This window comes from Strix aluco, chromosome 3 (assembly GCF_031877795.1).
Source record: "Strix aluco isolate bStrAlu1 chromosome 3, bStrAlu1.hap1, whole genome shotgun sequence".
Classification (NCBI taxonomy): Eukaryota; Metazoa; Chordata; class Aves; order Strigiformes; family Strigidae; genus Strix; species Strix aluco.
Genome location: NC_133933.1, coordinates 24,834,618 through 24,860,758, shown reverse-complemented (window position 1 = coordinate 24,860,758; position 26,141 = coordinate 24,834,618). Strand labels below are relative to the sequence as shown.

Below are 26,141 nucleotides of genomic sequence, written 5' to 3'. Positions count from 1 at the left end.
AGCAAATTTGCACCTGGCTGCTCCGATGCTGGGATAGTGGAGCTGGTGTTTTGGAATTGGAGGGGAGAGAGGCCAAGCAGCTGGGATCTTTAGCCAGGGAGGCTGGTATTGACAAGGCCATAGGGAAACAGGCTCAAACCCTCAGCCTTTGGAGGCGACTCCTGCTCAGTGTAAGGGAGAGGTGCCCCTACAAGGATGATGTTCTATGTCGGTTAGGCAAGTGGACCAACACGGAGAAAGGCATTCAGAACCTCAGGGAATTGGCTGTGTTTGACATGGTTTATGGTGATCTCAATGATGGCCCATGGATCCAGATCAGGTCCCTTGCACACAGCTGATGTGGCAGAAGTTCCTGCAAAGTGCACCAGAGGCACATTCCAAAGCACTGGCAGTAGCGTCCTGGTGGCGAGACACCCACACTCAGACAGTGGACGAAGTGGCTGGCCAGCTCCGGCAATATGAGGGAAATCTCCCTTCCTCCCAACATGCCTGGGTTTCAGCTGTAAGGGAACTGCCTCAGAGGCTCCAGAAAGTGGAAGAGGACACGTCCTACATTCCACCTGCACGGGCCGATGTCTCAGCCATTAGAAGCAGGCACTTCCCCACCCAAGAGAAGGGCAGTGGAAGGGACACAGCACGGGGTACCCTGTGATTCTTCCTCTGCGACCATGGAGAAAACGTGAGGAGGTGGGATGGACAGCCCACTCCCGCCCTAGCTGCACAAGTACAGCACCTGAAAGGGAAAGCCACCATGAAAGGGGAGTCTTCCAAGAGAGACGCAGCTCCAGTGTCCAGTCGGAAATCCCCCAGACAGAATAGAATGGCCAACGTTATGCTTGACCTTCTTGAGGGGACAAGTGAGTCATTCTTGCAGGAGTCACTCTTAGAACAAGTGAGTGATGGTGAGCAGGATTAGAGGGGCCCTGCCTCCAGCCAGGTGGAGGAAAGGGATAATCGGATTTACTGGACGGTGTGGATCCGATGGCCTGGCACATCAGACGTACAAGCATATAAGGCCTTGGTAGATACTGGCGCACAGTGCACCCTGATGCCATCAAACTACAGTGGGGTTGAACCCATCTGCATCTCCGGAGTGACAGGGGGATCCCAACAGCTGACCCTATTAGAAGCTGAAGTAAGCTTAACTGGGAAGGACTGGCATAAGCACCCCATTGTGACTGGCCCAGATGCCCCGTGCATCCTAGGTACAGATTACCTGAGGAGAGGGTACTTTAAAGACCCAAGAGAGTACTGGTGGGCCTTTGGTATAGCTGCCCTGGAGGAGGTTGAGCAATTGTCTCCCTTACCCGGCCTCTCAGAAGATCCCTCAGTGGTGTGGGATTACTCAGTCGGTAAACGCGTGGTGTGGGGTCGCTCTCCTCGCTGCTGTATCAGTATATCCCTTGTTCTGTTTATTGTTATTACTGTTATTGCTATTGTTATCGTTCTTGTTGTTCGGTTTGTTGCTGTTGCACTGCTGTATTAAACCTCTCCTTATCTCAGCCCCGGGGTTTGTATTTCACTCCCTGCCCCGTTCCGGTCGGAGGGTAGGGGAGGGGCAGTGGCAATGTCCTCTCGGGTCCCGGCAGGGCCTAAACCACCACACAGGGGCAGGTGGGGGGCAGGGCTCTGCCCGGGGGCACCCCAAGGCGGCCACCTCCAGCTCACTGCCTGTCTCTCTTCTCCGCAGACGTGGCACCACCCTGCGCCCACAGCTCCGCCTGGCCCTGGACCAGCTGTGGGTGCTGAGCAGCGGGAAGGAGGCGGCGGGGGACGTCAAAGAGGAAGAGGAGGAGGAAGGCAGCGACGACGACAGGACCTCCATCATCTTCATCTGGCCCAGCGGCACCTGTGTTGCCACTTTCGGGTGAGTCATGGTGCCACGTCCCACAGCCGGGCAGGAGAGGGTCCCAACCGTGCCCACGCCACCCTGTGAATGGCCTCTGCCCTCCGTGCAGAGCCTGGACAGGGAGCGGGCTGCACGCCGGCAGGGAGGGATGGGGGTGCGTTTCCACATCCTGCATCCCCTGGTCACCTTTTGGTCCCCAGAAGGCAAGGGCAGGGGCAGCTGCTCTGGCAGGACACAGGGAGCCAGGGCTTGGGCAGCACCCCTGTCCTGCCCCACGGGGCCTCGTGCTGCCCCTCAGCCCTTCCCAAGGGGCAAGGCTGTGCAGGGGCCCAGGGGCTGGGGGGCAGCGGGGCCTGACGCTGGTTCTCCTCTCTTTCTGCAGCTCCCGGGCACTGAAGCAGCTGTGGCTGGGCAAGCTGCTGGGGTAAGCTAGGGGGGTGCTTCAGGCGTGGCCGGATGGGGGAACACAGCTCCCCAGATGGGGAGAGCTGCCGCTGTGGCTGCGGGCAGCTCTCAGGCAGAGCTGCCTGACAAGGGAGAAGAGGTGGCTTGGGGCTCAGCCAGCTCTCTCCCTGTCCTTTCCCGGTGACAGGACACCCGAAGGAGCCACGGGAGCCCGAGTAACCAACATCCCGTCCATCAAACTCCTGCAGAAGGAGCTGAGCCGACGCCACGCCGTAAGTGTCTCTCTCGTCTGGCCGCTGTCCCCGAGCGCTGGCCCTCCAGCTGAGCAGCAGAGGCGTCGCTGCTCACCTCCTTCCACTCTTTCTCTCCTGCCCAGTGGAAGACATTCAGCGCCAAGAAGAGCCTGGAGAGGCTGCTGGAGGACCAGGCAGAGGTGAGAACGGCTGCCTTTCACCCGCCTCTGGCTGTGCCGGGGTGCCAGGGCTGTGCGGCGAGTGGGGTGAGCCTGTGCAGGGGGGAGGGAGGGTCCTGCGGTGCCACCCCGGGTGCAAAGAGCGTTGGGGAGCCACCAGGAACGCCGCATGTCCCCGCTGGTGGTGCTGGGAGGAAACCTGCCGCGTGAGGCAGAGAGCCCAGGAGGGCAGAGGGTCCTGGTTCTTGCAGGCTGATCCCAAGCAAGGGCATCCAACAGCCCCACCTACCAATGAAGGCGGACTTTGCCGCTCACCAGGTGAGTTTGGGGACGAAGGGCAGGGAGGGCCTTCTTTTCTCCTGGACCGGCACGTCTGCACAACTGAGGATGCTGTTGCTGCTGCCCTTTGGCCAGAGGAAATCGGTGCGCATCACGCTGCAGCAGGAGAGAGCTGAGCGCTCGGGACCCTTCGACAGTGCTGAGCACTCGAGGTGCTGCCTGCCTGAGCTCTGTCCCCAGAGCCGGGCAGATGGGTCCCTGCTCCGCGGCCAGAGCCGGGAGGAGCCGTGCTCCCTTGTTCCCTGAGTGTCACCCCGCAGGTTGGGCACCCCAAGGGAGGACGGATGTCACCCGGACGAGCAAGGACACCCGCTGGGCAGCGGCCGCCGGACGTGATTCTGCGGGACAGGGAGCCTCCCTCTGCTGCGGCTCGCGGCCTGGGGGAGGGCAGGGCGAGGGCTGGGCGGGGCTGTCCCGCTGTGCCGCCGGTTCTCAGGAGACTGCGAGCCGGAGCCGCTGAGCCAGAGCCCTGGTTCCAGCTGCCGGCTCCCTGCCCGTCCCGTCCCGTCCCGCCGCACCGCTCAGCACCGCGCTGCAGGCAGGGCAGGGCAGGGCAGGGCAGGCTCCGGGAGCGCTGGCCTGGCGGTTCCCACTGACGGGCTCTTGCTCTCTTTCCCTTTGCAGCGGGAGGGAGCGGCGGCCGCACCAGCAGGAAGAGGAGGGGGCTGCCCTGGCCGTTTGCGCTGCGGCGGAGCCCGTCCGCTGCCCCGGCGCCAGGGCAGGCGGGCTCCGACTGCAGCAGGGCGCTCTTTGGGCAGCCCCTGGCAGCGCTCTGCGGGGAGGCCGGCACGCTGCCCCGGCCCATCCAGGTAGGCCAGCCTGGACAGGGAAGCCCCAGCCCTCCCTGCGGCTGCTCCAGAGCCACTGTCCCCAGCGGCTGCGGGGGTGGCTGGGGCACGGGGCTTTTCACCCACGGCCACCGCTTCTGGCGCCAGACCCTTTGCGGGGGGGGCGGAGCCCAGCCTGGGGCAGAGCTCTGGCCTCTGCCGTCACTTGTTTCTTCAGCCAAGCAGCTGTTCTCCTGCGTCTCCCGCAGGAGCTCGTGGACATCCTGCACCAGCGAGGACCGTCGACGGAGGGGATCTTCCGCAGAGCCGACAGGGGGACGGCGCTCCAGAAGCTGAAGGAGGACCTCGACCGCGGCGCAGATGTGGACCTGGCAAACCAGCCTGTCATCCTGCTGGCTGCCGTCCTGAAGGTGAGCGCTTCTGCCCTGCAGCTGGAAGAGCTCCTGGCTGGCCTGGAACCTTCAAAGGCTCACCTGAAGCCCTTGGCCTTGCAGGACTTTCTCCGCAGCATCCCAGGCAAGCTGCTCGTTGTCGGCCTCTACGAGGACTGGATGCAGGCCATGGAGAGGCCAAGCAAGGAGGCCAGGGTGGAAGCGCTGAAAGTGTGAGTGTGGCCAGCAGCCTGCCTGTTGAGTAGGGAGTGGCAGAGTCCTGGGACTTGCCTGAAAAGGGACGGGCTCCTTAGCAGGTTGCACTTTCTGGCAGCTCGCATTTGCTGGGCTGGGGTTGCATTTCGGGGGAAAGGGCGTGGGCAGGGAGCCTTCCCTTGCGTGGGCTTGGGTGAAACCAGGAGCTGGGAAGCAGCAGGGTGTGTTCTTCCTGAAGCACAGGAGCCCTGATCACTGCCTGAGAGCACCTGGAAAGTGGCACAACACAGACACTGGCTCCCACCTGCCCTTGTGCAAGCTTCAGGGACAGCTGTGGGCAGCATCTGCTTCCATAACGTTGTGTTCCTGCTCCCTCAGGGTGGCCGAGAAGTTGCCTGCAGCCCATCTCCTCCTCCTCCAGCGCCTGATCTCGCTGCTGCAGAGCATTGGCCACCACGTGTCCACCAGCAGAATGACCGCCAGCAACCTGGCCATCTGCCTGGGGCCAAACCTGCTGGGCCCACCCGACGAGGACCTGCTCCCGCTCGAGGCCATGCTGAAGGTGACCGAGAAGGTACGCTGTATTGACCGGCTGCCTGCAGCCTGCCTGGACCGTCAGAGCTTGCTCCTCTCTTGAGTAAATGATGGTGGAGTGGCTGCCTGGAAGAGCAGCCCCACAGCCACAGCCTTCTGTGCAGAAGCAAGGGTCAGGAGCAGGAAAGGCTGCCTGGCACATTTTCAGACACCTGCGCTGAAACCAAGGCTTTGATGTGTGCAGGTGAAGCTGCTGGTGGAATTTCTCATTGAGAACGGCAGTGACATCCTGGGGGAGGAGATGGCTGTCCAGATGTCACCAGAGCCCATGGGCAGATGCACAGGTAGGAGGAGGGACTGAGGGCTGTCACAGCCTGAGCAGACAGCAGGGGTAGGGCTTGGTGTGGGTTTTGCTTTAGCTGTTGTCCACTTCCAACAAGTCACTTTGCTGCACACGCTTTTGCTTTCCAGAGCTGCCTTTGGGAAAGGAGCATGGCCCGGCAGGCGAAGCAGACGTGGAGCACCAGGCAAAAGCCTTCCTGGATGCACCAGCCTCTCTGCTCATCCTCCAGAGAGCAGCAGGGGGAGATGCGGTGGTGGGAGCAGAATCGGCGGAGGTATGGCAGCTCCACGAGCGCTGCGACAATGTGTCTTAGGTAGGAGGGTAGTTCCTGTTGGGTCCAAGCAGCTGCTGTGCCTCTTCCTGGCATTCGATCTCTTGTGGCTTTGCATTTTATTTCCCCCCACCCCGGAATAACACGCTGTAAGTAAAACTTGGGAGGGCGGAAGAAATTCTGGCAGAAGGAAGTGGGCCAGCCTTCTCTTGCCCGGCAGGGGATCGCAGGCTCTCTGCTGAATGGCCCCACAAATGAACTGTCACACCCCCACGTGAACCCTGTGTTCCAGAGTGAGATCCTTGGGAGAAAGGGCTAATGCAAACCGGCCAAAGGGATCTCCTCTGTAGAGCTAAGGCAGCAACGTGCCAAGCAGTTGCTTACTACTTCAGGGCATCCCTTGCCACCTGCTAATGACGACCTTTCTGTTTTAGGCACGCATTGCTCCGTCTCCAACCACCCCCGAGACCACGGTAGAGGCCCTGGGATGCACAGAGGAACCAAAGAGCCTCTCAGAGCAAAGAAGGTAAAATGAGTCAGCTTTGGTTAAATCAAGAACTGATTCCAACTGATCCTGGCTTTACCTATCTAACCATGCTGTGGGATGGAAAGGTTTGCAGGCTCCTGCCAGGAGAGCGCCAGCCAAAGGAAAAGAAAGAGAGAAGAGGCCTGGGCAGAAGAGACGGAACCCCACCAGGCGAAGAAGAGAAGAAAGAAGAAGATGGGGACTGCAAAAAAAGCAGGGAGGTGCAAAAGATCAGGAAGCCCCAGGTACGTACCAGGCTCTGCTGCCCATCTTTGCCAACTCTCCACACTGCTCTAAGTCAGTCCAGCTCTCTGGCAAGGGACGGCGAGGGGATGGTGCTATGCAGGGTTTGGAAATAACCCCGTGGCAGCTCCCCAGGGGAGCCCTGCTGTGTGGCACGGGGGCACTCTGCACCTCTGCATATGCGCAGGTCTGTAAGGGCATTACCCATGGGGATAAGGGGCCAGAGCCACCCCAGAGCCAATGCCAGCAGTAGCTCTCTTCTGGGATATCAACAATTCCTGTTCCCCAAAGAAAGGGGAACCAAGCCATGCCTGTTCCTGCCTTTGTGCTTTACCAGTGCTTTCTGGCTCTGTCGTTGTAGGTGCTGATTTCCTGTTGCCACCTGAAGCCCTGTGACTCCTGGGCTCCTGCAGTTAATGTCCACAATAAAAGGACATTTTGTCTCTTCTGAATGTGTGTGCCATACGATATTCTGGACGAGGTAGAAGTTGTTTTGTGACGCACGCATCCTTGTGGAAGAGTTTGGGATCATCCCTTGCGCCAGAATCCTTTCCAGCAGGCATCGGGGCTGAGTTCAGGTGCTTGAGGCGTCAAACCAAAGCACAGCATCACATAGAACCGCTGAGGCTGGGAGGGACCTGTGGAGGTCCTCTGGTCCAACCTGCCTGCTCAAGCAGGGTCACCTAGACCGGATTGCTCAGGACTGTGGACTAATGGGCACCTTCCCTTGTCACACAGAGCATCCTCATGGGGGGAAAAGGGATGCTCTGGAGAGTTTCTGGCAAATCTCTGGAGAAGAGCTTCTCCCTGCCCCTCTACCAGGGGCTTTTTCAGCTGGTGGGTGCAGTCAGCACTGCAGGAAAGAACAGGCAGCAGCCACCACAGTCAGCACTGCGGGAAAGCTGGGACCGCGGAGACCCTCCCAGGCTCTCCAACCCCAGCCTAGCCCAGTCCAGACAGCGTCCACAAGAGTGGTCTTCCATCCCTTTTCCCAACGTGCTGAACTGCCCTTAAAGCATTAACCACCGGGCTGAAGTGCTAAGGCTTGGACAATAGGCCCAAGCCAGAGTTGACCTATAGAGGAATCCTGTATATTTTGTACCTGATAACCATTGTGCTAGTAGGTATTGTACTAGGTTATAACAAACCGCCTATCCTGATGTAAAAAGCGCTACAGTGTTGAAGTGTTGAAGCCTGAACAACAGGCCCCGAGCCAAAGCTGCTAACTTAGTATGTAGTCATTAACGATATGTGTATGGTCATTAATGAAAGATGTAGCTTAGATATCATAGACTCCTGACTGATGATGAATGTAATGGAAACATGTCTATCCTGAATGTATCTTTCTTCTTCTTGGCATAGAGGTAAGTTAACAAGGCCATGAAGCCTGCTGTCCGGCCTTGGGACCAGACGTGTGGCCTTGTTCTAAAAAGAACATAAATAAATTAGATAAGCAGGGAAACTCCCTTAGCTTCTCCCTTGAGCCCTGGCCAGGCTCCGGGGGAATCTAATGTGAGAGTGAAACCAGACGTTCCGCTCAAAACAGAGGTGCCAGCTATTCTGGCTTGCTGATTTTGGGCTATATAAGGCTGGACCCGCTCACAGCGACTTTGGAAGCCTCACCTACGGGTGGACGCACCGCGTAGGATTTCCTACTTGCCGGGAAAGGCTCTCCAAATCCTCGCTGTAACCGGGGCTGCCCAGCCACTGCGGATCCGGATGATGGTAAAGTATGCAAGTGGTGATGGATCTTTCTTAATCCCTATTCTCTCTCTCAGGTAGTAATGATTTGATGCATGACCCTGTATTTTCCTATTTGTTTAAGTGCGCTATTGTGTCTTTTCGTACTGTATGTTTTCTGTATTATTCTGTTATTTAGCTATTTCCAGTAAAATATGCCTGCTCTTTTCACTCTGGTGTCTGAGTTTAATTGGTATCCCTAATCAGCAAAGCACGGGCCCACAATCTTTCTGGTTGGAGTGTAAAATAGCCAAAAGATGCCGGTTTCCTGCATTCTTCCTGCAAAGACTCTGATTTCCTGCATTTTTCCTCAAAAGGGCAGGTTTTGAACTCTCTTCATCGCTCCTATTTTAATCAAGGCATCGCGCAGTATCAACAGTTCCACCAGACACACGCCATCCAAAGCTGACTATGGATCCCCTTTTTGCCACGGGGAGGGCCTTTCGCACAGACGTGTCCCTGGCTGTGCTGGCTGCTCGGTGGGTGAAGGTCATGGCTCACAGTGGAGTCTGTCTTTCGCCACGATGGTCATTTCCAGGGAGAGCAGCTTGTTGTATTGACCAGGACCCTACAGGGAGAACAGAAGGGCAGGGATGCAGACGCAACACTTGCCACAAGTCCAGCGGAGCAGCTTGCTCCAGCGCGGCCCACTGTGACTTTCTGTGCTGCTGGAGCTGTGCGGATGCTCAGGGGACAAAGGGTTAAACCTGAGTTACCTGCATGAAACACAGCTGTCGCCAGCCTCGGTGCAAGCTGACGCAGGAGCTGGTCCTGACAACCACCAACCCAGGGCACGGAAGGCTTTGAACAGCTGTGACTGTTCTGGAACAGACCGTGCCTCGTGCATCCGCTTCTATTAACAACTCTTCTCCTGCAGCAGAAAAGGAGTTTGAGCTCTTGCTCACGGCTACAGGAGGACGGTGGTGGCCTCGGATGGTGCGTGAGGCTCGGGGCTTGCCTTGCCTATGAGCAGCTATGCCCACAGAGTGACAGAGGCTTTCCCTGGGGAAGAGCCATCAGCGCCCATTTGAAATGGAGGAAAACTTCACTACGGTTTTGGTTGTAGGTGGAAAGTTGTGGATCAGAGAGGAATTCTGCATCTTCCATAGCGTAACAGAGGCAACTGGCTGTAGAGCAATTTTTTGGTTTGTCTAATTCTTCCGGGAAGAGTCTTATGCTGGTACCGAGTAAGGCAGAGTGTCAGACAAAGTAGCTCATTGAATGGGCATGATACGGGGAAATTTACTTGCCTATTAAAAGCCCCATTGCTCTAGAAGTTGCATCTTTTTTCTCTAGTCCTTTCTCTTGGAAGGGGGTGGGCGGAGGGGCATGGAGGGTTTATCTTCATACCTCCTAAAACATGCATTGTAGCAGTCAGGATAGAATATGCCTTCCTCCTGTAGCTTTTCTTTTTTGAACGTGCTGAATTCAGTCAATTGCCCACTGAGTTCAACAGACACCTCTGATTTTTACCCTTTGGCTGAACAGCTAGATGCAACCTCCCGTCACTGGCGTTAGCACCATTAATGCAGATCATCTGCTCTCTACTACTCTAGGCTACCTACTATCCAACAGTCTAGGCGAGAGTACAGCCTGATGCAACGTTACACGTAAGGTCAGTACTACCAAGGGGTGTGACATTCCAATGGAAAACGAGAGAGCCTGTACACCTTTAATTGGCTTCAAGGGATGACAGGGAGAAGCACCATATTTGTAATACACACACACACAGAGAAAAGTGGATCTTCCCCCTCAATTTCTGATCATTCTGTGAGAAAGCCGTGCGCCGCATGATGCGCGTCCTGTCCACATTCAGTGATGCGGATGACGGGGCAGAGCGCACCCTCAGACAGCTTGCAGAAGGCACACGACCGGGAGGAGAGGCTCCTGCAGCCGGGAGTTGTGTTGCCAAGCAGAGGGCCCTTGACAGGCTGGAGAAAGGGGCTGCCAGGTGCCTGCTGTCGTTGAAGAAGGGGAAGAGGGAAGAGCAAAGTGCTGGACCTGGGCAGGAAGAAGCCTTTGGAGCCGTATGTGCTGGGGGAGACCCAGCTGGCAAGCAGCTGTGCAGAGCCCTGGGGTCATGGTGGACCCGAAGTTGAGCAACTTGGAGCCAGCAAAGTACCCCTGGGGCAACGGGGGCTAAGTGCATCCCGGGCTGCAGCAGGCAAACCACTGGCAGCAGGCGGAGGGAGGGGGTGCTTCCCCTCTGCTCTGTCCTGCTCTGGGCTCCCCAGCGCAAGACAGCCAGGGCCACGCTGGAGAGCACCCCCGGCACGAGGCCCCGCCCACTTTCCGTTGGCCTCCCAGCGGCGGCCATTTTGGAGCCAGCAGCCACCAGAGCCGGCAGCAGGGGGCTCTGCTGGCACCGAGCAGCGCCGGCAGGAGGCAGGCTCTGGCCGAGCAGCACTCCCCGGCACCTGCACCTCACTTGCCATCCTCGCTGTCGCCGGCTGGGCCGCATCCCAGAGCGGTGCAGAGCGAGGGTCCTCCTGTCCCGGGCAGGATGGGCCAGGCCAACTGCTGCTGGCACTCCAGGTAGGATCCCCCCTGCGGCTCAGGGATGGGTGGGCACGGCCGGGCCTCGCAGCTGCAGCCTTTCTCATGCCCGCCGCTCTCTGCTCCGCAGGGAGGCTCTCACCGACGCCGAGGCGGTGCTGAGCACAGACGTGTGGCTGACCCGGGGCCACAGGAGGAGCGAGAGGCGCCTTCTCCTCCTCCAGGAGGAACTGGTCATCGCCAAGTTGCGGTAAGACCCTCAGAGCCCCACTGCCTTTCCCCCATCCCTGGCCCTGCCACCAGGCCAGGGACACTCTGGCACCAGCCCCAGGCCCTGGGGCCTTGGTGCTGGATGCACCAATGTCCATCCCAAGGTGTCCTGGTTTAGCCAGGATAGGGTTAAGTTTCCCCAGCAGTGGGGAGGGAGCTCTAGCCGGGTTATTCAATACCATGCTGACGTCAGGTCCGGGCGCCCAAGCGCGGGAAGATTGGTAAACGCGTGGGGTGGGGTCGCTTCCCTCACTGCTGTATCTGTATATCCCTTGTTCTGTTTATTGTTATTACTGTTATTGCTATTGCTATCGTTCTTGTTGTTCGGTTTGTTGCTGTTGCACTGTTGTATCAAACCTCTCCTTATCTCAGCCCCGGGGTCTGTATTTCACTCCCTGCCCCGTTCCGGTCGGAGGGTGGGGGAGGGGCAGCGGCAGCGTGGTCTCGGGTCCCGGCGGGGCCTAAACCACCACAGCCTTTTTGGTGCCCAACGTGTGGCACGAGAGGGTTGAGATAAGGACACAAGGAGAAGGTGTGTTAGAGCCATCTGTTAGGTGCCATTTTTCTGGTTTTATTCGTATTTGTTTGATAAGGAACATTTGCAGTGCTGGCCAACTTGCTTGCGTGGTGGGGCTGGATTAATCCTTATATCCCCTGTGTGTTCCCAGTGCTGGCGTTTGTTATCGGTGGAAAATGTGTCAAGGGTTTTATTTTGCTATACTGGCTACTGACTGCTTATAATGTGCTTGCATCACTGCTTGTGCGGGTGAACCGGTAGCTGTTTGCTGCCTGGGCTTTCGTTAGGGGTCTCACCGCCTCTGTGGGTGAGCCAGGGGAAGAGATGCTCTCGGTTTTTGAGAGTTTTAGCTATCCTTGGAGCACCCAGGCCAGTGTGTTTGCGGCACAGCGCTTTCTGAATGTCTGCCAGATCTTGTTTTGGGCCATGCGGTACTTCTCCAATAATGGCACCACCCGGAAACCTGCCCCGAGGGCAGATAGTTATAAATGGCAAGGTGTGTGGGAAAAGATGGGCAAGTGCCTGAGTCAGTGGTCACCCCCAATGCTTTGGGATCTCGCTCCCAAACAAGTGCAGAGTCCTGATAAACTGGTGGAGTGTTTGGAAAAGGTGTGTTGCCAATGTGACAAACCCCGGGAGACACAACTCGTTGCGATGTGCTGGGGGCTTGCCCATGCCTACCGTGTCATCTTTAACACTGATCACTGCCCTCAAGGGGGAGAAAGGGCTGCAGGATCTGAAAGTGAACCTGCTGGTACAGCAGCTGGGCCAGGGGGACAGGCAGTGCCAGTACCAGTCGCCTCCACCAGCACAGCAGCTGGGCCAGGGGGACAGGCAGTGCCAGTATGAGTCGCCCCGACACGGAAAACCAAATATACCAAAAAATCCCCTCGCAGTGCACAGGGTGATGATGAACCAGGCCCATCACGAGAGCAGGAGGAAGAGCCGGAGGTAACCATCCGATCTCTATCCCTCAGTGAGTTGCGAGATATGCGGAAGGATTTCAGACGCCTTCCAGGCGAGCAAATTTGCACCTGGCTGCTCCGATGCTGGGATAGTGGAGCTGGTGTTTTGGAATTGGAGGGGAGAGAGGCCAAGCAGCTGGGATCTTTAGCCAGGGAGGCTGGTATTGACAAGGCCATAGGGAAACAGGCTCAAACCCTCAGCCTTTGGAGGCGACTCCTGCTCAGTGTAAGGGAGAGGTGCCCCTACAAGGATGATGTTCTATGTCGGTTAGGCAAGTGGACCAACACGGAGAAAGGCATTCAGAACCTCAGGGAATTGGCTGTGTTTGACATGGTTTATGGTGATCTCAATGATGGCCCATGGATCCAGATCAGGTCCCTTGCACACAGCTGATGTGGCAGAAGTTCCTGCAAAGTGCACCAGAGGCACATTCCAAAGCACTGGCAGTAGCGTCCTGGTGGCGAGACACCCACACTCAGACAGTGGACGAAGTGGCTGGCCAGCTCCGGCAATATGAGGGAAATCTCCCTTCCTCCCAACATGCCTGGGTTTCAGCTGTAAGGGAACTGCCTCAGAGGCTCCAGAAAGTGGAAGAGGACACGTCCTACATTCCACCTGCACGGGCCGATGTCTCAGCCATTAGAAGCAGGCACTTCCCCACCCAAGAGAAGGGCAGTGGAAGGGACACAGCACGGGGTACCCTGTGATTCTTCCTCTGCGACCATGGAGAAAACGTGAGGAGGTGGGATGGACAGCCCACTCCCGCCCTAGCTGCACAAGTACAGCACCTGAAAGGGAAAGCCACCATGAAAGGGGAGTCTTCCAAGAGAGACGCAGCTCCAGTGTCCAGTCGGAAATCCCCCAGACAGAATAGAATGGCCAACGTTATGCTTGACCTTCTTGAGGGGACAAGTGAGTCATTCTTGCAGGAGTCACTCTTAGAACAAGTGAGTGATGGTGAGCAGGATTAGAGGGGCCCTGCCTCCAGCCAGGTGGAGGAAAGGGATAATCGGATTTACTGGACGGTGTGGATCCGATGGCCTGGCACATCAGACGTACAAGCATATAAGGCCTTGGTAGATACTGGCGCACAGTGCACCCTGATGCCATCAAACTACAGTGGGGTTGAACCCATCTGCATCTCCGGAGTGACAGGGGGATCCCAACAGCTGACCCTATTAGAAGCTGAAGTAAGCTTAACTGGGAAGGACTGGCATAAGCACCCCATTGTGACTGGCCCAGATGCCCCGTGCATCCTAGGTACAGATTACCTGAGGAGAGGGTACTTTAAAGACCCAAGAGAGTACTGGTGGGCCTTTGGTATAGCTGCCCTGGAGGAGGTTGAGCAATTGTCTCCCTTACCCGGCCTCTCAGAAGATCCCTCAGTGGTGTGGGATTACTCAGTCGGTAAACGCGTGGTGTGGGGTCGCTCTCCTCGCTGCTGTATCAGTATATCCCTTGTTCTGTTTATTGTTATTACTGTTATTGCTATTGTTATCGTTCTTGTTGTTCGGTTTGTTGCTGTTGCACTGCTGTATTAAACCTCTCCTTATCTCAGCCCCGGGGTTTGTATTTCACTCCCTGCCCCGTTCCGGTCGGAGGGTAGGGGAGGGGCAGTGGCAATGTCCTCTCGGGTCCCGGCAGGGCCTAAACCACCACACAGGGGCAGGTGGGGGGCAGGGCTCTGCCCGGGGGCACCCCAAGGCGGCCACCTCCAGCTCACTGCCTGTCTCTCTTCTCCGCAGACGTGGCACCACCCTGCGCCCACAGCTCCGCCTGGCCCTGGACCAGCTGTGGGTGCTGAGCAGCGGGAAGGAGGCGGCGGGGGACGTCAAAGAGGAAGAGGAGGAGGAAGGCAGCGACGACGACAGGACCTCCATCATCTTCATCTGGCCCAGCGGCACCTGTGTTGCCACTTTCGGGTGAGTCATGGTGCCACGTCCCACAGCCGGGCAGGAGAGGGTCCCAACCGTGCCCACGCCACCCTGTGAATGGCCTCTGCCCTCCGTGCAGAGCCTGGACAGGGAGCGGGCTGCACGCCGGCAGGGAGGGATGGGGGTGCGTTTCCACATCCTGCATCCCCTGGTCACCTTTTGGTCCCCAGAAGGCAAGGGCAGGGGCAGCTGCTCTGGCAGGACACAGGGAGCCAGGGCTTGGGCAGCACCCCTGTCCTGCCCCACGGGGCCTCGTGCTGCCCCTCAGCCCTTCCCAAGGGGCAAGGCTGTGCAGGGGCCCAGGGGCTGGGGGGCAGCGGGGCCTGACGCTGGTTCTCCTCTCTTTCTGCAGCTCCCGGGCACTGAAGCAGCTGTGGCTGGGCAAGCTGCTGGGGTAAGCTAGGGGGGTGCTTCAGGCGTGGCCGGATGGGGGAACACAGCTCCCCAGATGGGGAGAGCTGCCGCTGTGGCTGCGGGCAGCTCTCAGGCAGAGCTGCCTGACAAGGGAGAAGAGGTGGCTTGGGGCTCAGCCAGCTCTCTCCCTGTCCTTTCCCGGTGACAGGACACCCGAAGGAGCCACGGGAGCCCGAGTAACCAACATCCCGTCCATCAAACTCCTGCAGAAGGAGCTGAGCCGACGCCACGCCGTAAGTGTCTCTCTCGTCTGGCCGCTGTCCCCGAGCGCTGGCCCTCCAGCCGAGCAGCAGAGGCGTCGCTGCTCACCTCCTTCCACTCTTTCTCTCCTGCCCAGTGGAAGACATTCAGCGCCAAGAAGAGCCTGGAGAGGCTGCTGGAGGACCAGGCAGAGGTGAGAACGGCTGCCTTTCACCCGCCTCTGGCTGTGCCGGGGTGCCAGGGCTGTGCGGCGAGTGGGGTGAGCCTGTGCAGGGGGGAGGGAGGGTCCTGCGGTGCCACCCCGGGTGCAAAGAGCGTTGGGGAGCCACCAGGAACGCCGCATGTCCCCGCTGGTGGTGCTGGGAGGAAACCTGCCGCGTGAGGCAGAGAGCCCAGGAGGGCAGAGGGTCCTGGTTCTTGCAGGCTGATCCCAAGCAAGGGCATCCAACAGCCCCACCTACCAATGAAGGCGGACTTTGCCGCTCACCAGGTGAGTTTGGGGACGAAGGGCAGGGAGGGCCTTCTTTTCTCCTGGACCGGCACGTCTGCACAACTGAGGATGCTGTTGCTGCTGCCCTTTGGCCAGAGGAAATCGGTGCGCATCACGCTGCAGCAGGAGAGAGCTGAGCGCTCGGGACCCTTCGACAGTGCTGAGCACTCGAGGTGCTGCCTGCCTGAGCTCTGTCCCCAGAGCCGGGCAGATGGGTCCCTGCTCCGCGGCCAGAGCCGGGAGGAGCCGTGCTCCCTTGTTCCCTGAGTGTCACCCCGCAGGTTGGGCACCCCAAGGGAGGACGGATGTCACCCGGACGAGCAAGGACACCCGCTGGGCAGCGGCCGCCGGACGTGATTCTGCGGGACAGGGAGCCTCCCTCTGCTGCGGCTCGCGGCCTGGGGGAGGGCAGGGCGAGGGCTGGGCGGGGCTGTCCCGCTGTGCCGCCGACTCTCAGGAGACTGCGAGCCGGAGCCGCTGAGCCAGAGCCCTGGTTCCAGCTGCCGGCTCCCTGCCCGTCCCGTCCCGTCCCGCCGCACGGCTCAGCACCGCGCTGCAGGCAGGGCAGGGCAGGGCAGGGCAGGCTCCGGGAGCGCTGGCCTGGCGGTTCCCACTGACGGGCTCTTGCTCTCTTTCCCTTTGCAGCGGGAGGGAGCGGCGGCCGCACCAGCAGGAAGAGGAGGGGGCTGCCCTGGCCGTTTGCGCTGCGGCGGAGCCCGTCCGCTGCCCCGGCGCCAGGGCAGGCGGGCTCCGACTGCAGCAGGGCGCTCTTTGGGCAGCCCCTGGCAGCGCTCTGCGGGGAGGCCGGCACGCTGCCCCGGCCCATCCAGGTAGGCCAGCCTGGACAGGGAAGCCCCAGCCCTCCCTGCGGCTGCTCCAGAGCCACTGTCCCCAGCGGCTGCGGGGGTGGCTGGGGCACGGGGCTTTTCACCCACGGCCACCGCTTCTGGCGCCAGACCCTTTGCGGGGGGGGCGGAGCCCAGCCTGGGGCAGAGCTCTGGCCTCTGCCGTCACTTGTTTCTTCAGCCAAGCAGCTGTTCTCCTGCGTCTCCCGCAGGAGCTCGTGGACATCCTGCACCAGCGAGGACCGTCGACGGAGGGGATCTTCCGCAGATCCGACAGGGGGACGGCGCTCCAGAAGCTGAAGGAGGACCTCGACCGCGGCGCAGATGTGGACCTGGCAAACCAGCCTGTCATCCTGCTGGCTGCCGTCCTGAAGGTGAGCGCTTCTGCCCTGCAGCTGGAAGAGCTCCTGGCTGGCCTGGAACCTTCAAAGGCTCACCTGAAGCCCTTGGCCTTGCAGGACTTTCTCCGCAGCATCCCAGGCAAGCTGCTCGTTGTCGGCCTCTACGAGGACTGGATGCAGGCCATGGAGAGGCCAAGCAAGGAGGCCAGGGTGGAAGCGCTGAAAGTGTGAGTGTGGCCAGCAGCCTGCCTGTTGAGTAGGGAGTGGCAGAGTCCTGGGACTTGCCTGAAAAGGGACGGGCTCCTTAGCAGGTTGCACTTTCTGGCAGCTCGCATTTGCTGGGCTGGGGTTGCATTTCGGGGGAAAGGGCGTGGGCAGGGAGCCTTCCCTTGCGTGGGCTTGGGTGAAACCAGGAGCTGGGAAGCAGCAGTGTGTTTTCTTCCTGAAGCACAGGAGCCCTGATCACTGCCTGAGAGCACCTGGAAAGTGGCACAACACAGACACTGGCTCCCACCTGCCCTTGTGCAAGCTTCAGGGGCAGCTGTGGGCAGCATCTGCTTCCATAACGTTGTGTTCCTGCTCCCTCAGGGTGGCCGAGAAGTTGCCTGCAGCCCATCTCCTCCTCCTCCAGCGCCTGATCTCGCTGCTGCAGAGCATTGGCCACCACGTGTCCACCAGCAGAATGACCGCCAGCAACCTGGCCATCTGCCTGGGGCCAAACCTGCTGGGCCCACCCGACGAGGACCTGCTCCCGCTCGAGGCCATGCTGGAGGTGACCGAGAAGGTACGCTGTATTGACCGGCTGCCTGCAGCCTGCCTGGACTGTCAGAGCTTGCTCCTCTCTTGAGTAAATGATGGCGGAGTGGCTGCCTGGAAGAGCAGCCCCACAGCCACAGCCTTCTGTGCAGAAGCAAGGGTCAGGAGCAGGAAAGGCTGCTTGGCACATTTTCAGACACCTGCGCTGAAACCAAGGCTTTGATGTGTGCAGGTGAAGCTGCTGGTGGAATTTCTCATTGAGAACGGCAGTGACATCCTGGGGGAGGAGATGGCTGTCCAGATGTCACCAGAGCCCATGGGCAGATGCACAGGTAGGAGGAGGGACTGAGGGCTGTCACAGCCTGAGCAGACAGCGGGGGTAGGGCTTGGTGTGGGTTTTGCTTTAGCTGTTGTCCACTTCCAACAAGTCACTTTGCTGCACACGCTTTTGCTTTCCAGAGCTGCCTTTGGGAAAGGAGCATGGCCCGGCAGGCGAAGCAGACGTGGAGCACCAGGCAAAAGCCTTCCTGGATGCACCAGCCTCTCTGCTCATCCTCCAGAGAGCAGCAGGGGGAGATGCGGTGGTGGGAGCAGAATCGGCGGAGGTATGGCAGCTCCACGAGCGCTGCGACAATGTGTCTTAGGTAGGAGGGTAGTTCCTGTTGGGTCCAAGCAGCTGCTGTGCCTCTTCCTGGCATTCGATCTCTTGTGGCTTTGCATTTTATTTCCCCCCACCCCGGAATAACACGCTGTAAGTAAAACTTGGGAGGGCGGAAGAAATTCTGGCAGAAGGAAGTGGGCCAGCCTTCTCTTGCCCGGCAGGGGATCGCAGGCTCTCTGCTGAATGGCCCCACAAATGAACTGTCACACCCCCACGTGAACCCTGTGTTCCAGAGTGAGATCCTTGGGAGAAAGGGCTAATGCAAACCGGCCAAAGGGATCTCCTCTGTAGAGCTAAGGCAGCAACGTGCCAAGCAGTTGCTTACTACTTCAGGGCATCCCTTGCCACCTGCTAATGACGACCTTTCTGTTTTAGGCACGCATTGCTCCGTCTCCAACCACCCCCGAGACCACGGTAGAGGCCCTGGGATGCACAGAGGAACCAAAGAGCCTCTCAGAGCAAAGAAGGTAAAATGAGTCAGCTTTGGTTAAATCAAGAACTGATTCCAACTGATCCTGGCTTTACCTATCTAATCATGCTGTGGGATGGAAAGGTTTGCAGGCTCCCGCCAGGAGAGCGCCAGCCAAAGGAAAAGAAAGAGAGAAGAGGCCTGGGCAGAAGAGACGGAACCCCACCAGGCGAAGAAGAGAAGAAAGAAGAAGATGGGGACTGCAAAAAAAGCAGGGAGGTGCAAAAGATCAGGAAGCCCCAGGTACGTACCAGGCTCTGCTGCCCATCTTTGCCAACTCTCCACACTGCTCTAAGTCAGTCCAACTCTCTGGCAAGGGACGGCGAGGGGATGGTGCTATGCAGGGTTTGGAAATAACCCCGTGGCAGCTCCCCAGGGGAGCCCTGCTGTGTGGCACGGGGGCACTCTGCACCTCTGCATATGCGCAGGTCTGTAAGGGCATTACCCATGGGGATAAGGGGCCAGAGCCACCCCAGAGCCAATGCCAGCAGTAGCTCTCTTCTGGGATATCAACAATTCCTGTTTCCCAAAGAAAGGGGAACCAAGCCATGCCTGTTCCTGCCTTTGTGCTTTACCAGTGCTTTCTGGCTCTGTCGTTGTAGGTGCTGATTTCCTGTTGCCACCTGAAGCCCTGTGACTCCTGGGCTCCTGCAGTTAATGTCCACAATAAAAGGACATTTTGTCTCTTCTGAATGTGTGTGCCATACGATATTCTGGACGAGGTAGAAGTTGTTTTGTGACGCACGCATCCTTGTGGAAGAGTTTGGGATCATCCCTTGCGCCAGAATCCTTTCCAGCAGGCATCGGGGCTGAGTTCAGGTGCTTGAGGCGTCAAACCAAAGCACAGCATCACATAGAACCGCTGAGGCTGGGAGGGACCTGTGGAGGTCCTCTGGTCCAACCTGCCTGCTCAAGCAGGGTCACCTAGACCGGATTGCTCAGGACTGTGGACTAATGGGCACCTTCCCTTGTCACACAGAGCATCCTCATGGGGGGAAAAGGGATGCTCTGGAGAGTTTCTGGCAAATCTCTGGAGAAGAGCTTCTCCCTGCCCCTCTACCAGGGGCTTTTTCAGCTGGTGGGTGCAGTCAGCACTGCAGGAAAGAACAGGCAGCAGCCACCACAGTCAGCACTGCGGGAAAGCTGGGACCGCGGAGACCCTCCCAGGCTCTCCAACCCCAGCCTAGCCCAGTCCAGACAGCGTCCACAAGAGTGGTCTTCCATCCCTTTTCCCAACGTGCTGAACTGCCCTTAAAGCATTAACCACCGGGCTGAAGTGCTAAGGCTTGGACAATAGGCCCAAGCCAGAGTTGACCTATAGAGGAATCCTGTATATTTTGTACCTGATAACCATTGTGCTAGTAGGTATTGTACTAGGTTATAACAAACCGCCTATCCTGATGTAAAAAGCGCTACAGTGTTGAAGTGTTGAAGCCTGAACAACAGGCCCCGAGCCAAAGCTGCTAACTTAGTATGTAGTCATTAACGATATGTGTATGGTCATTAATGAAAGATGTAGCTTAGATATCATAGACTCCTGACTGATGATGAATGTAATGGAAACATGTCTATCCTGAATGTATCTTTCTTCTTCTTGGCATAGAGGTAAGTTAACAAGGCCATGAAGCCTGCTGTCCGGCCTTGGGACCAGACGTGTGGCCTTGTTCTAAAAAGAACATAAATAAATTAGATAAGCAGGGAAACTCCCTTAGCTTCTCCCTTGAGCCCTGGCCAGGCTCCGGGGGAATCTAATGTGAGAGTGAAACCAGACGTTCCGCTCAAAACAGAGGTGCCAGCTATTCTGGCTTGCTGATTTTGGGCTATATAAGGCTGGACCCGCTCACAGCGACTTTGGAAGCCTCACCTACGGGTGGACGCACCGCGTAGGATTTCCTACTTGCCGGGAAAGGCTCTCCAAATCCTCGCTGTAACCGGGGCTGCCCAGCCACTGCGGATCCGGATGATGGTAAAGTATGCAAGTGGTGATGGATCTTTCTTAATCCCTATTCTCTCTCTCAGGTAGTAATGATTTGATGCATGACCCTGTATTTTCCTATTTGTTTAAGTGCGCTATTGTGTCTTTTCGTACTGTATGTTTTCTGTATTATTCTGTTATTTAGCTATTTCCAGTAAAATATGCCTGCTCTTTTCACTCTGGTGTCTGAGTTTAATTGGTATCCCTAATCAGCAAAGCACGGGCCCACAATCTTTCTGGTTGGAGTGTAAAATAGCCAAAAGATGCCGGTTTCCTGCATTCTTCCTGCAAAGACTCTGATTTCCTGCATTTTTCCTCAAAAGGGCAGGTTTTGAACTCTCTTCATCGCTCCTATTTTAATCAAGGCATCGCGCAGTATCAACAGTTCCACCAGACACACGCCATCCAAAGCTGACTATGGATCCCCTTTTTGCCACGGGGAGGGCCTTTCGCACAGACGTGTCCCTGGCTGTGCTGGCTGCTCGGTGGGTGAAGGTCATGGCTCACAGTGGAGTCTGTCTTTCGCCACGATGGTCATTTCCAGGGAGAGCAGCTTGTTGTATTGACCAGGACCCTACAGGGAGAACAGAAGGGCAGGGATGCAGACGCAACACTTGCCACAAGTCCAGCGGAGCAGCTTGCTCCAGCGCGGCCCACTGTGACTTTCTGTGCTGCTGGAGCTGTGCGGATGCTCAGGGGACAAAGGGTTAAACCTGAGTTACCTGCATGAAACACAGCTGTCGCCAGCCTCGGTGCAAGCTGACGCAGGAGCTGGTCCTGACAACCACCAACCCAGGGCACGGAAGGCTTTGAACAGCTGTGACTGTTCTGGAACTGACCGTGCCTCGTGCATCCGCTTCTATTAACAACTCTTCTCCTGCAGCAGAAAAGGAGTTTGAGCTCTTGCTCACGGCTACAGGAGGACGGTGGTGGCCTCGGATGGTGCGTGAGGCTCGGGGCTTGCCTTGCCTATGAGCAGCTATGCCCACAGAGTGACAGAGGCTTTCCCTGGGGAAGAGCCATCAGCGCCCATTTGAAATGGAGGAAAACTTCACTACGGTTTTGGTTGTAGGTGGAAAGTTGTGGATCAGAGAGGAATTCTGCATCTTCCATAGCGTAACAGAGGCAACTGGCTGTAGAGCAATTTTTTGGTTTGTCTAATTCTTCCGGGAAGAGTCTTATGCTGGTACCGAGTAAGGCAGAGTGTCAGACAAAGTAGCTCATTGAATGGGCATGATACGGGGAAATTTACTTGCCTATTAAAAGCCCCATTGCTCTAGAAGTTGCATCTTTTTTCTCTAGTCCTTTCTCTTGGAAGGGGGTGGGCGGAGGGGCATGGAGGGTTTATCTTCATACCTCCTAAAACATGCATTGTAGCAGTCAGGATAGAATATGCCTTCCTCCTGTAGCTTTTCTTTTTTGAACGTGCTGAATTCAGTCAATTGCCCACTGAGTTCAACAGACACCTCTGATTTTTACCCTTTGGCTGAACAGCTAGATGCAACCTCCCGTCACTGGCGTTAGCACCATTAATGCAGATCATCTGCTCTCTACTACTCTAGGCTACCTACTATCCAACAGTCTAGGCGAGAGTACAGCCTGATGCAACGTTACACGTAAGGTCAGTACTACCAAGGGGTGTGACATTCCAATGGAAAACGAGAGAGCCTGTACACCTTTAATTGGCTTCAAGGGATGACAGGGAGAAGCACCATATTTGTAATACACACACACACACAGAAAAGTGGATCTTCCCCCTCAATTTCTGATCATTCTGTGAGAAAGCCCTGCGCCGCATGATGCGCGTCCTGTCCACATTCAGTGATGCGGATGACGGGGCAGAGCGCACCCTCAGACAGCTTGCAGAAGGCACACGACCGGGAGGAGAGGCTCCTGCAGCCGGGAGTTGTGTTGCCAAGCAGAGGGCCCTTGACAGGCTGGAGAAAGGGGCTGCCAGGTGCCTGCTGTCGTTGAAGAAGGGGAAGAGGGAAGAGCAAAGTGCTGGACCTGGGCAGGAAGAAGCCTTTGGAGCCGTATGTGCTGGGGGAGACCCAGCTGGCAAGCAGCTGTGCAGAGCCCTGGGGTCATGGTGGACCCGAAGTTGAGCAACTTGGAGCCAGCAAAGTACCCCTGGGGCAACGGGGGCTAAGTGCATCCCGGGCTGCAGCAGGCAAACCACTGGCAGCAGGCGGAGGGAGGGGGTGCTTCCCCTCTGCTCTGTCCTGCTCTGGGCTCCCCAGCGCAAGACAGCCAGGGCCACGCTGGAGAGCACCCCCGGCACGAGGCCCCGCCCACTTTCCGTTGGCCTCCCAGCGGCGGCCATTTTGGAGCCAGCAGCCACCAGAGCCGGCAGCAGGGGGCTCTGCTGGCACCGAGCAGCGCCGGCAGGAGGCAGGCTCTGGCCGAGCAGCACTCCCCGGCACCTGCACCTCACTTGCCATCCTCGCTGTCGCCGGCTGGGCCGCATCCCAGAGCGGTGCAGAGCGAGGGTCCTCCTGTCCCGGGCAGGATGGGCCAGGCCAACTGCTGCTGGCACTCCAGGTAGGATCCCCCCTGCGGCTCAGGGATGGGTGGGCACGGCCGGGCCTCGCAGCTGCAGCCTTTCTCATGCCCGCCGCTCTCTGCTCCGCAGGGAGGCTCTCACCGACGCTGAGGCGGTGCTGAGCACAGATGTGTGGCTGACCCGGGGCCACAGGAGGAGCGAGAGGCGCCTTCTCCTCCTCCAGGAGGAACTGGTCATCGCCAAGTTGCGGTAAGACCCTCAGAGCCCCACTGCCTTTCCCCCATCCCTGGCCCTGCCACCAGGCCAGGGACACTCTGGCACCAGCCCCAGGCCCTGGGGCCTTGGTGCTGGATGCACCAATGTCCATCCCAAGGTGTCCTGGTTTAGCCAGGATAGGGTTAAGTTTCCCCAGCAGTGGGGAGGGAGCTCTAGCCGGGTTATTCAATACCATGCTGACGTCAGGTCCGGGCGCCCAAGCGCGGGAAGATTGGTAAACGCGTGGGGTGGGGTCGCTTCCCTCACTGCTGTATCTGTATATCCCTTGTTCTGTTTATTGTTATTACTGTTATTGCTATTGCTATCGTTCTTGTTGTTCGGTTTGTTGCTGTTGCACTGTTGTATCAAACCTCTCCTTATCTCAGCCCCGGGGTCTGTATTTCACTCCCTGCCCCGTTCTGGTCGGAGGGTGGGGGAGGGGCAGCGGCAGCGTGGTCTCGGGTCCCGGCGGGGCCTAAACCACCACAGCCTTTTTGGTGCCCAACGTGTGGCACGAGAGGGTTGAGATAAGGACACAAGGAGAAGGTGTGTGAGAGCCATCTGTTAGGTGCCATTTTTCTGGTTTTATTCGTATTTGTTTGATAAGGAACATTTGCAGTGCTGGCCAACTTGCTTGCGTGGTGGGGCTGGATTAATCCTTATATCCCCTGTGTGTTCCCAGTGCTGGCGTTTGTTATCGGTGGAAAATGTGTCAAGGGTTTTATTTTGCTATACTGGCTACTGACTGCTTATAATGTGCTTGCATCACTGCTTGTGCGGGTGAACCGGTAGCTGTTTGCTGCCTGGGCTTTCGTTAGGGGTCTCACCGCCTCTGTGGGTGAGCCAGGGGAAGAGATGCTCTCGGTTTTTGAGAGTTTTAGCTATCCTTGGAGCACCCAGGCCAGTGTGTTTGCGGCACAGCGCTTTCTGAATGTCTGCCAGATCTTGTTTTGGGCCATGCGGTACTTCTCCAATAATGGCACCACCCGGAAACCTGCCCCGAGGGCAGATAGTTATAAATGGCAAGGTGTGTGGGAAAAGATGGGCAAGTGCCTGAGTCAGTGGTCACCCCCAGTGCTTTGGGATCTCGCTCCCAAACAAGTGCAGAGTCCTGATAAACTGGTGGAGTGTTTGGAAAAGGTGTGTTGCCAATGTGACAAACCCCGGGAGACACAACTCGTTGCGATGTGCTGGGGGCTTGCCCATGCCTACCGTGTCATCTTTAACACTGATCACTGCCCTCAAGGGGGAGAAAGGGCTGCAGGATCTGAAAGTGAACCTGCTGGTACAGCAGCTGGGCCAGGGGGACAGGCAGTGCCAGTACCAGTCGCCTCCACCAGCACAGCAGCTGGGCCAGGGGGACAGGCAGTGCCAGTATGAGTCGCCCCGACACGGAAAACCAAATATACCAAAAAATCCCCTCGCAGTGCACAGGGTGATGATGAACCAGGCCCATCACGAGAGCAGGAGGAAGAGCCGGAGGTAACCATCCGATCTCTATCCCTCAGTGAGTTGCGAGATATGCGGAAGGATTTCAGACGCCTTCCAGGCGAGCAAATTTGCACCTGGCTGCTCCGATGCTGGGATAGTGGAGCTGGTGTTTTGGAATTGGAGGGGAGAGAGGCCAAGCAGCTGGGATCTTTAGCCAGGGAGGCTGGTATTGACAAGGCCATAGGGAAACAGGCTCAAACCCTCAGCCTTTGGAGGCGACTCCTGCTCAGTGTAAGGGAGAGGTGCCCCTACAAGGATGATGTTCTATGTCGGTTAGGCAAGTGGACCAACACGGAGAAAGGCATTCAGAACCTCAGGGAATTGGCTGTGTTTGACATGGTTTATGGTGATCTCAATGATGGCCCATGGATCCAGATCAGGTCCCTTGCACACAGCTGATGTGGCAGAAGTTCCTGCAAAGTGCACCAGAGGCACATTCCAAAGCACTGGCAGTAGCGTCCTGGTGGCGAGACACCCACACTCAGACAGTGGACGAAGTGGCTGGCCAGCTCCGGCAATATGAGGGAAATCTCCCTTCCTCCCAACATGCCTGGGTTTCAGCTGTAAGGGAACTGCCTCAGAGGCTCCAGAAAGTGGAAGAGGACACGTCCTACATTCCACCTGCACGGGCCGATGTCTCAGCCATTAGAAGCAGGCACTTCCCCACCCAAGAGAAGGGCAGTGGAAGGGACACAGCACGGGGTACCCTGTGATTCTTCCTCTGCGACCATGGAGAAAACGTGAGGAGGTGGGATGGACAGCCCACTCCCGCCCTAGCTGCACAAGTACAGCACCTGAAAGGGAAAGCCACCATGAAAGGGGAGTCTTCCAAGAGAGACGCAGCTCCAGTGTCCAGTCGGAAATCCCCCAGACAGAATAGAATGGCCAACGTTATGCTTGACCTTCTTGAGGGGACAAGTGAGTCATTCTTGCAGGAGTCACTCTTAGAACAAGTGAGTGATGGTGAGCAGGATTAGAGGGGCCCTGCCTCCAGCCAGGTGGAGGAAAGGGATAATCGGATTTACTGGACGGTGTGGATCCGATGGCCTGGCACATCAGACGTACAAGCATATAAGGCCTTGGTAGATACTGGCGCACAGTGCACCCTGATGCCATCAAACTACAGTGGGGTTGAACCCATCTGCATCTCCGGAGTGACAGGGGGATCCCAACAGCTGACCCTATTAGAAGCTGAAGTAAGCTTAACTGGGAAGGACTGGCATAAGCACCCCATTGTGACTGGCCCAGATGCCCCGTGCATCCTAGGTACAGATTACCTGAGGAGAGGGTACTTTAAAGACCCAAGAGAGTACTGGTGGGCCTTTGGTATAGCTGCCCTGGAGGAGGTTGAGCAATTGTCTCCCTTACCCGGCCTCTCAGAAGATCCCTCAGTGGTGTGGGATTACTCAGTCGGTAAACGCGTGGTGTGGGGTCGCTCTCCTCGCTGCTGTATCAGTATATCCCTTGTTCTGTTTATTGTTATTACTGTTATTGCTATTGTTATCGTTCTTGTTGTTCGG

At 57.5% G+C, this 26,141-nt stretch overlaps 2 protein-coding genes and 1 long non-coding RNA gene across 3 annotated transcripts; all 3 read left to right on the top strand.

Moving 5' to 3' along the window:
• Positions 1–2,957: 2,957 nt before the first annotated feature.
• On the top strand, positions 2,958–7,684 carry LOC141921597 (T-cell activation Rho GTPase-activating protein-like). Its single transcript, XM_074820521.1, has 9 exons — positions 2,958–2,984; positions 3,728–3,814; positions 4,042–4,203; positions 4,288–4,397; positions 4,759–4,954; positions 5,159–5,258; positions 5,386–6,054; positions 6,141–6,299; positions 6,659–7,684. Exons 1-7 carry the CDS (start codon positions 2,958–2,960, stop codon positions 5,568–5,570), a joined length of 867 nt encoding a protein of 288 aa, XP_074676622.1. The 3' UTR covers positions 5,571–6,054; positions 6,141–6,299; positions 6,659–7,684.
• Positions 7,685–15,298: 7,614 nt separating this feature from the next.
• LOC141921596 (T-cell activation Rho GTPase-activating protein-like) lies at positions 15,299–17,923 on the top strand. The gene is made up of 6 exons (XM_074820520.1): positions 15,299–15,325; positions 16,069–16,155; positions 16,383–16,544; positions 16,629–16,738; positions 17,100–17,295; positions 17,912–17,923. Exons 1-6 carry the CDS (start codon positions 15,299–15,301, stop codon positions 17,921–17,923), a joined length of 594 nt encoding a protein of 197 aa, XP_074676621.1.
• A 448-nt stretch (positions 17,924–18,371) lies between these two features.
• On the top strand, positions 18,372–20,025 carry LOC141921701 (uncharacterized). Its single transcript, XR_012622739.1, has 3 exons — positions 18,372–18,395; positions 18,482–18,640; positions 19,000–20,025. It is a non-coding gene; the product is annotated as an uncharacterized LOC141921701 (long non-coding RNA).
• Positions 20,026–26,141: the final 6,116 nt, after the last annotated feature.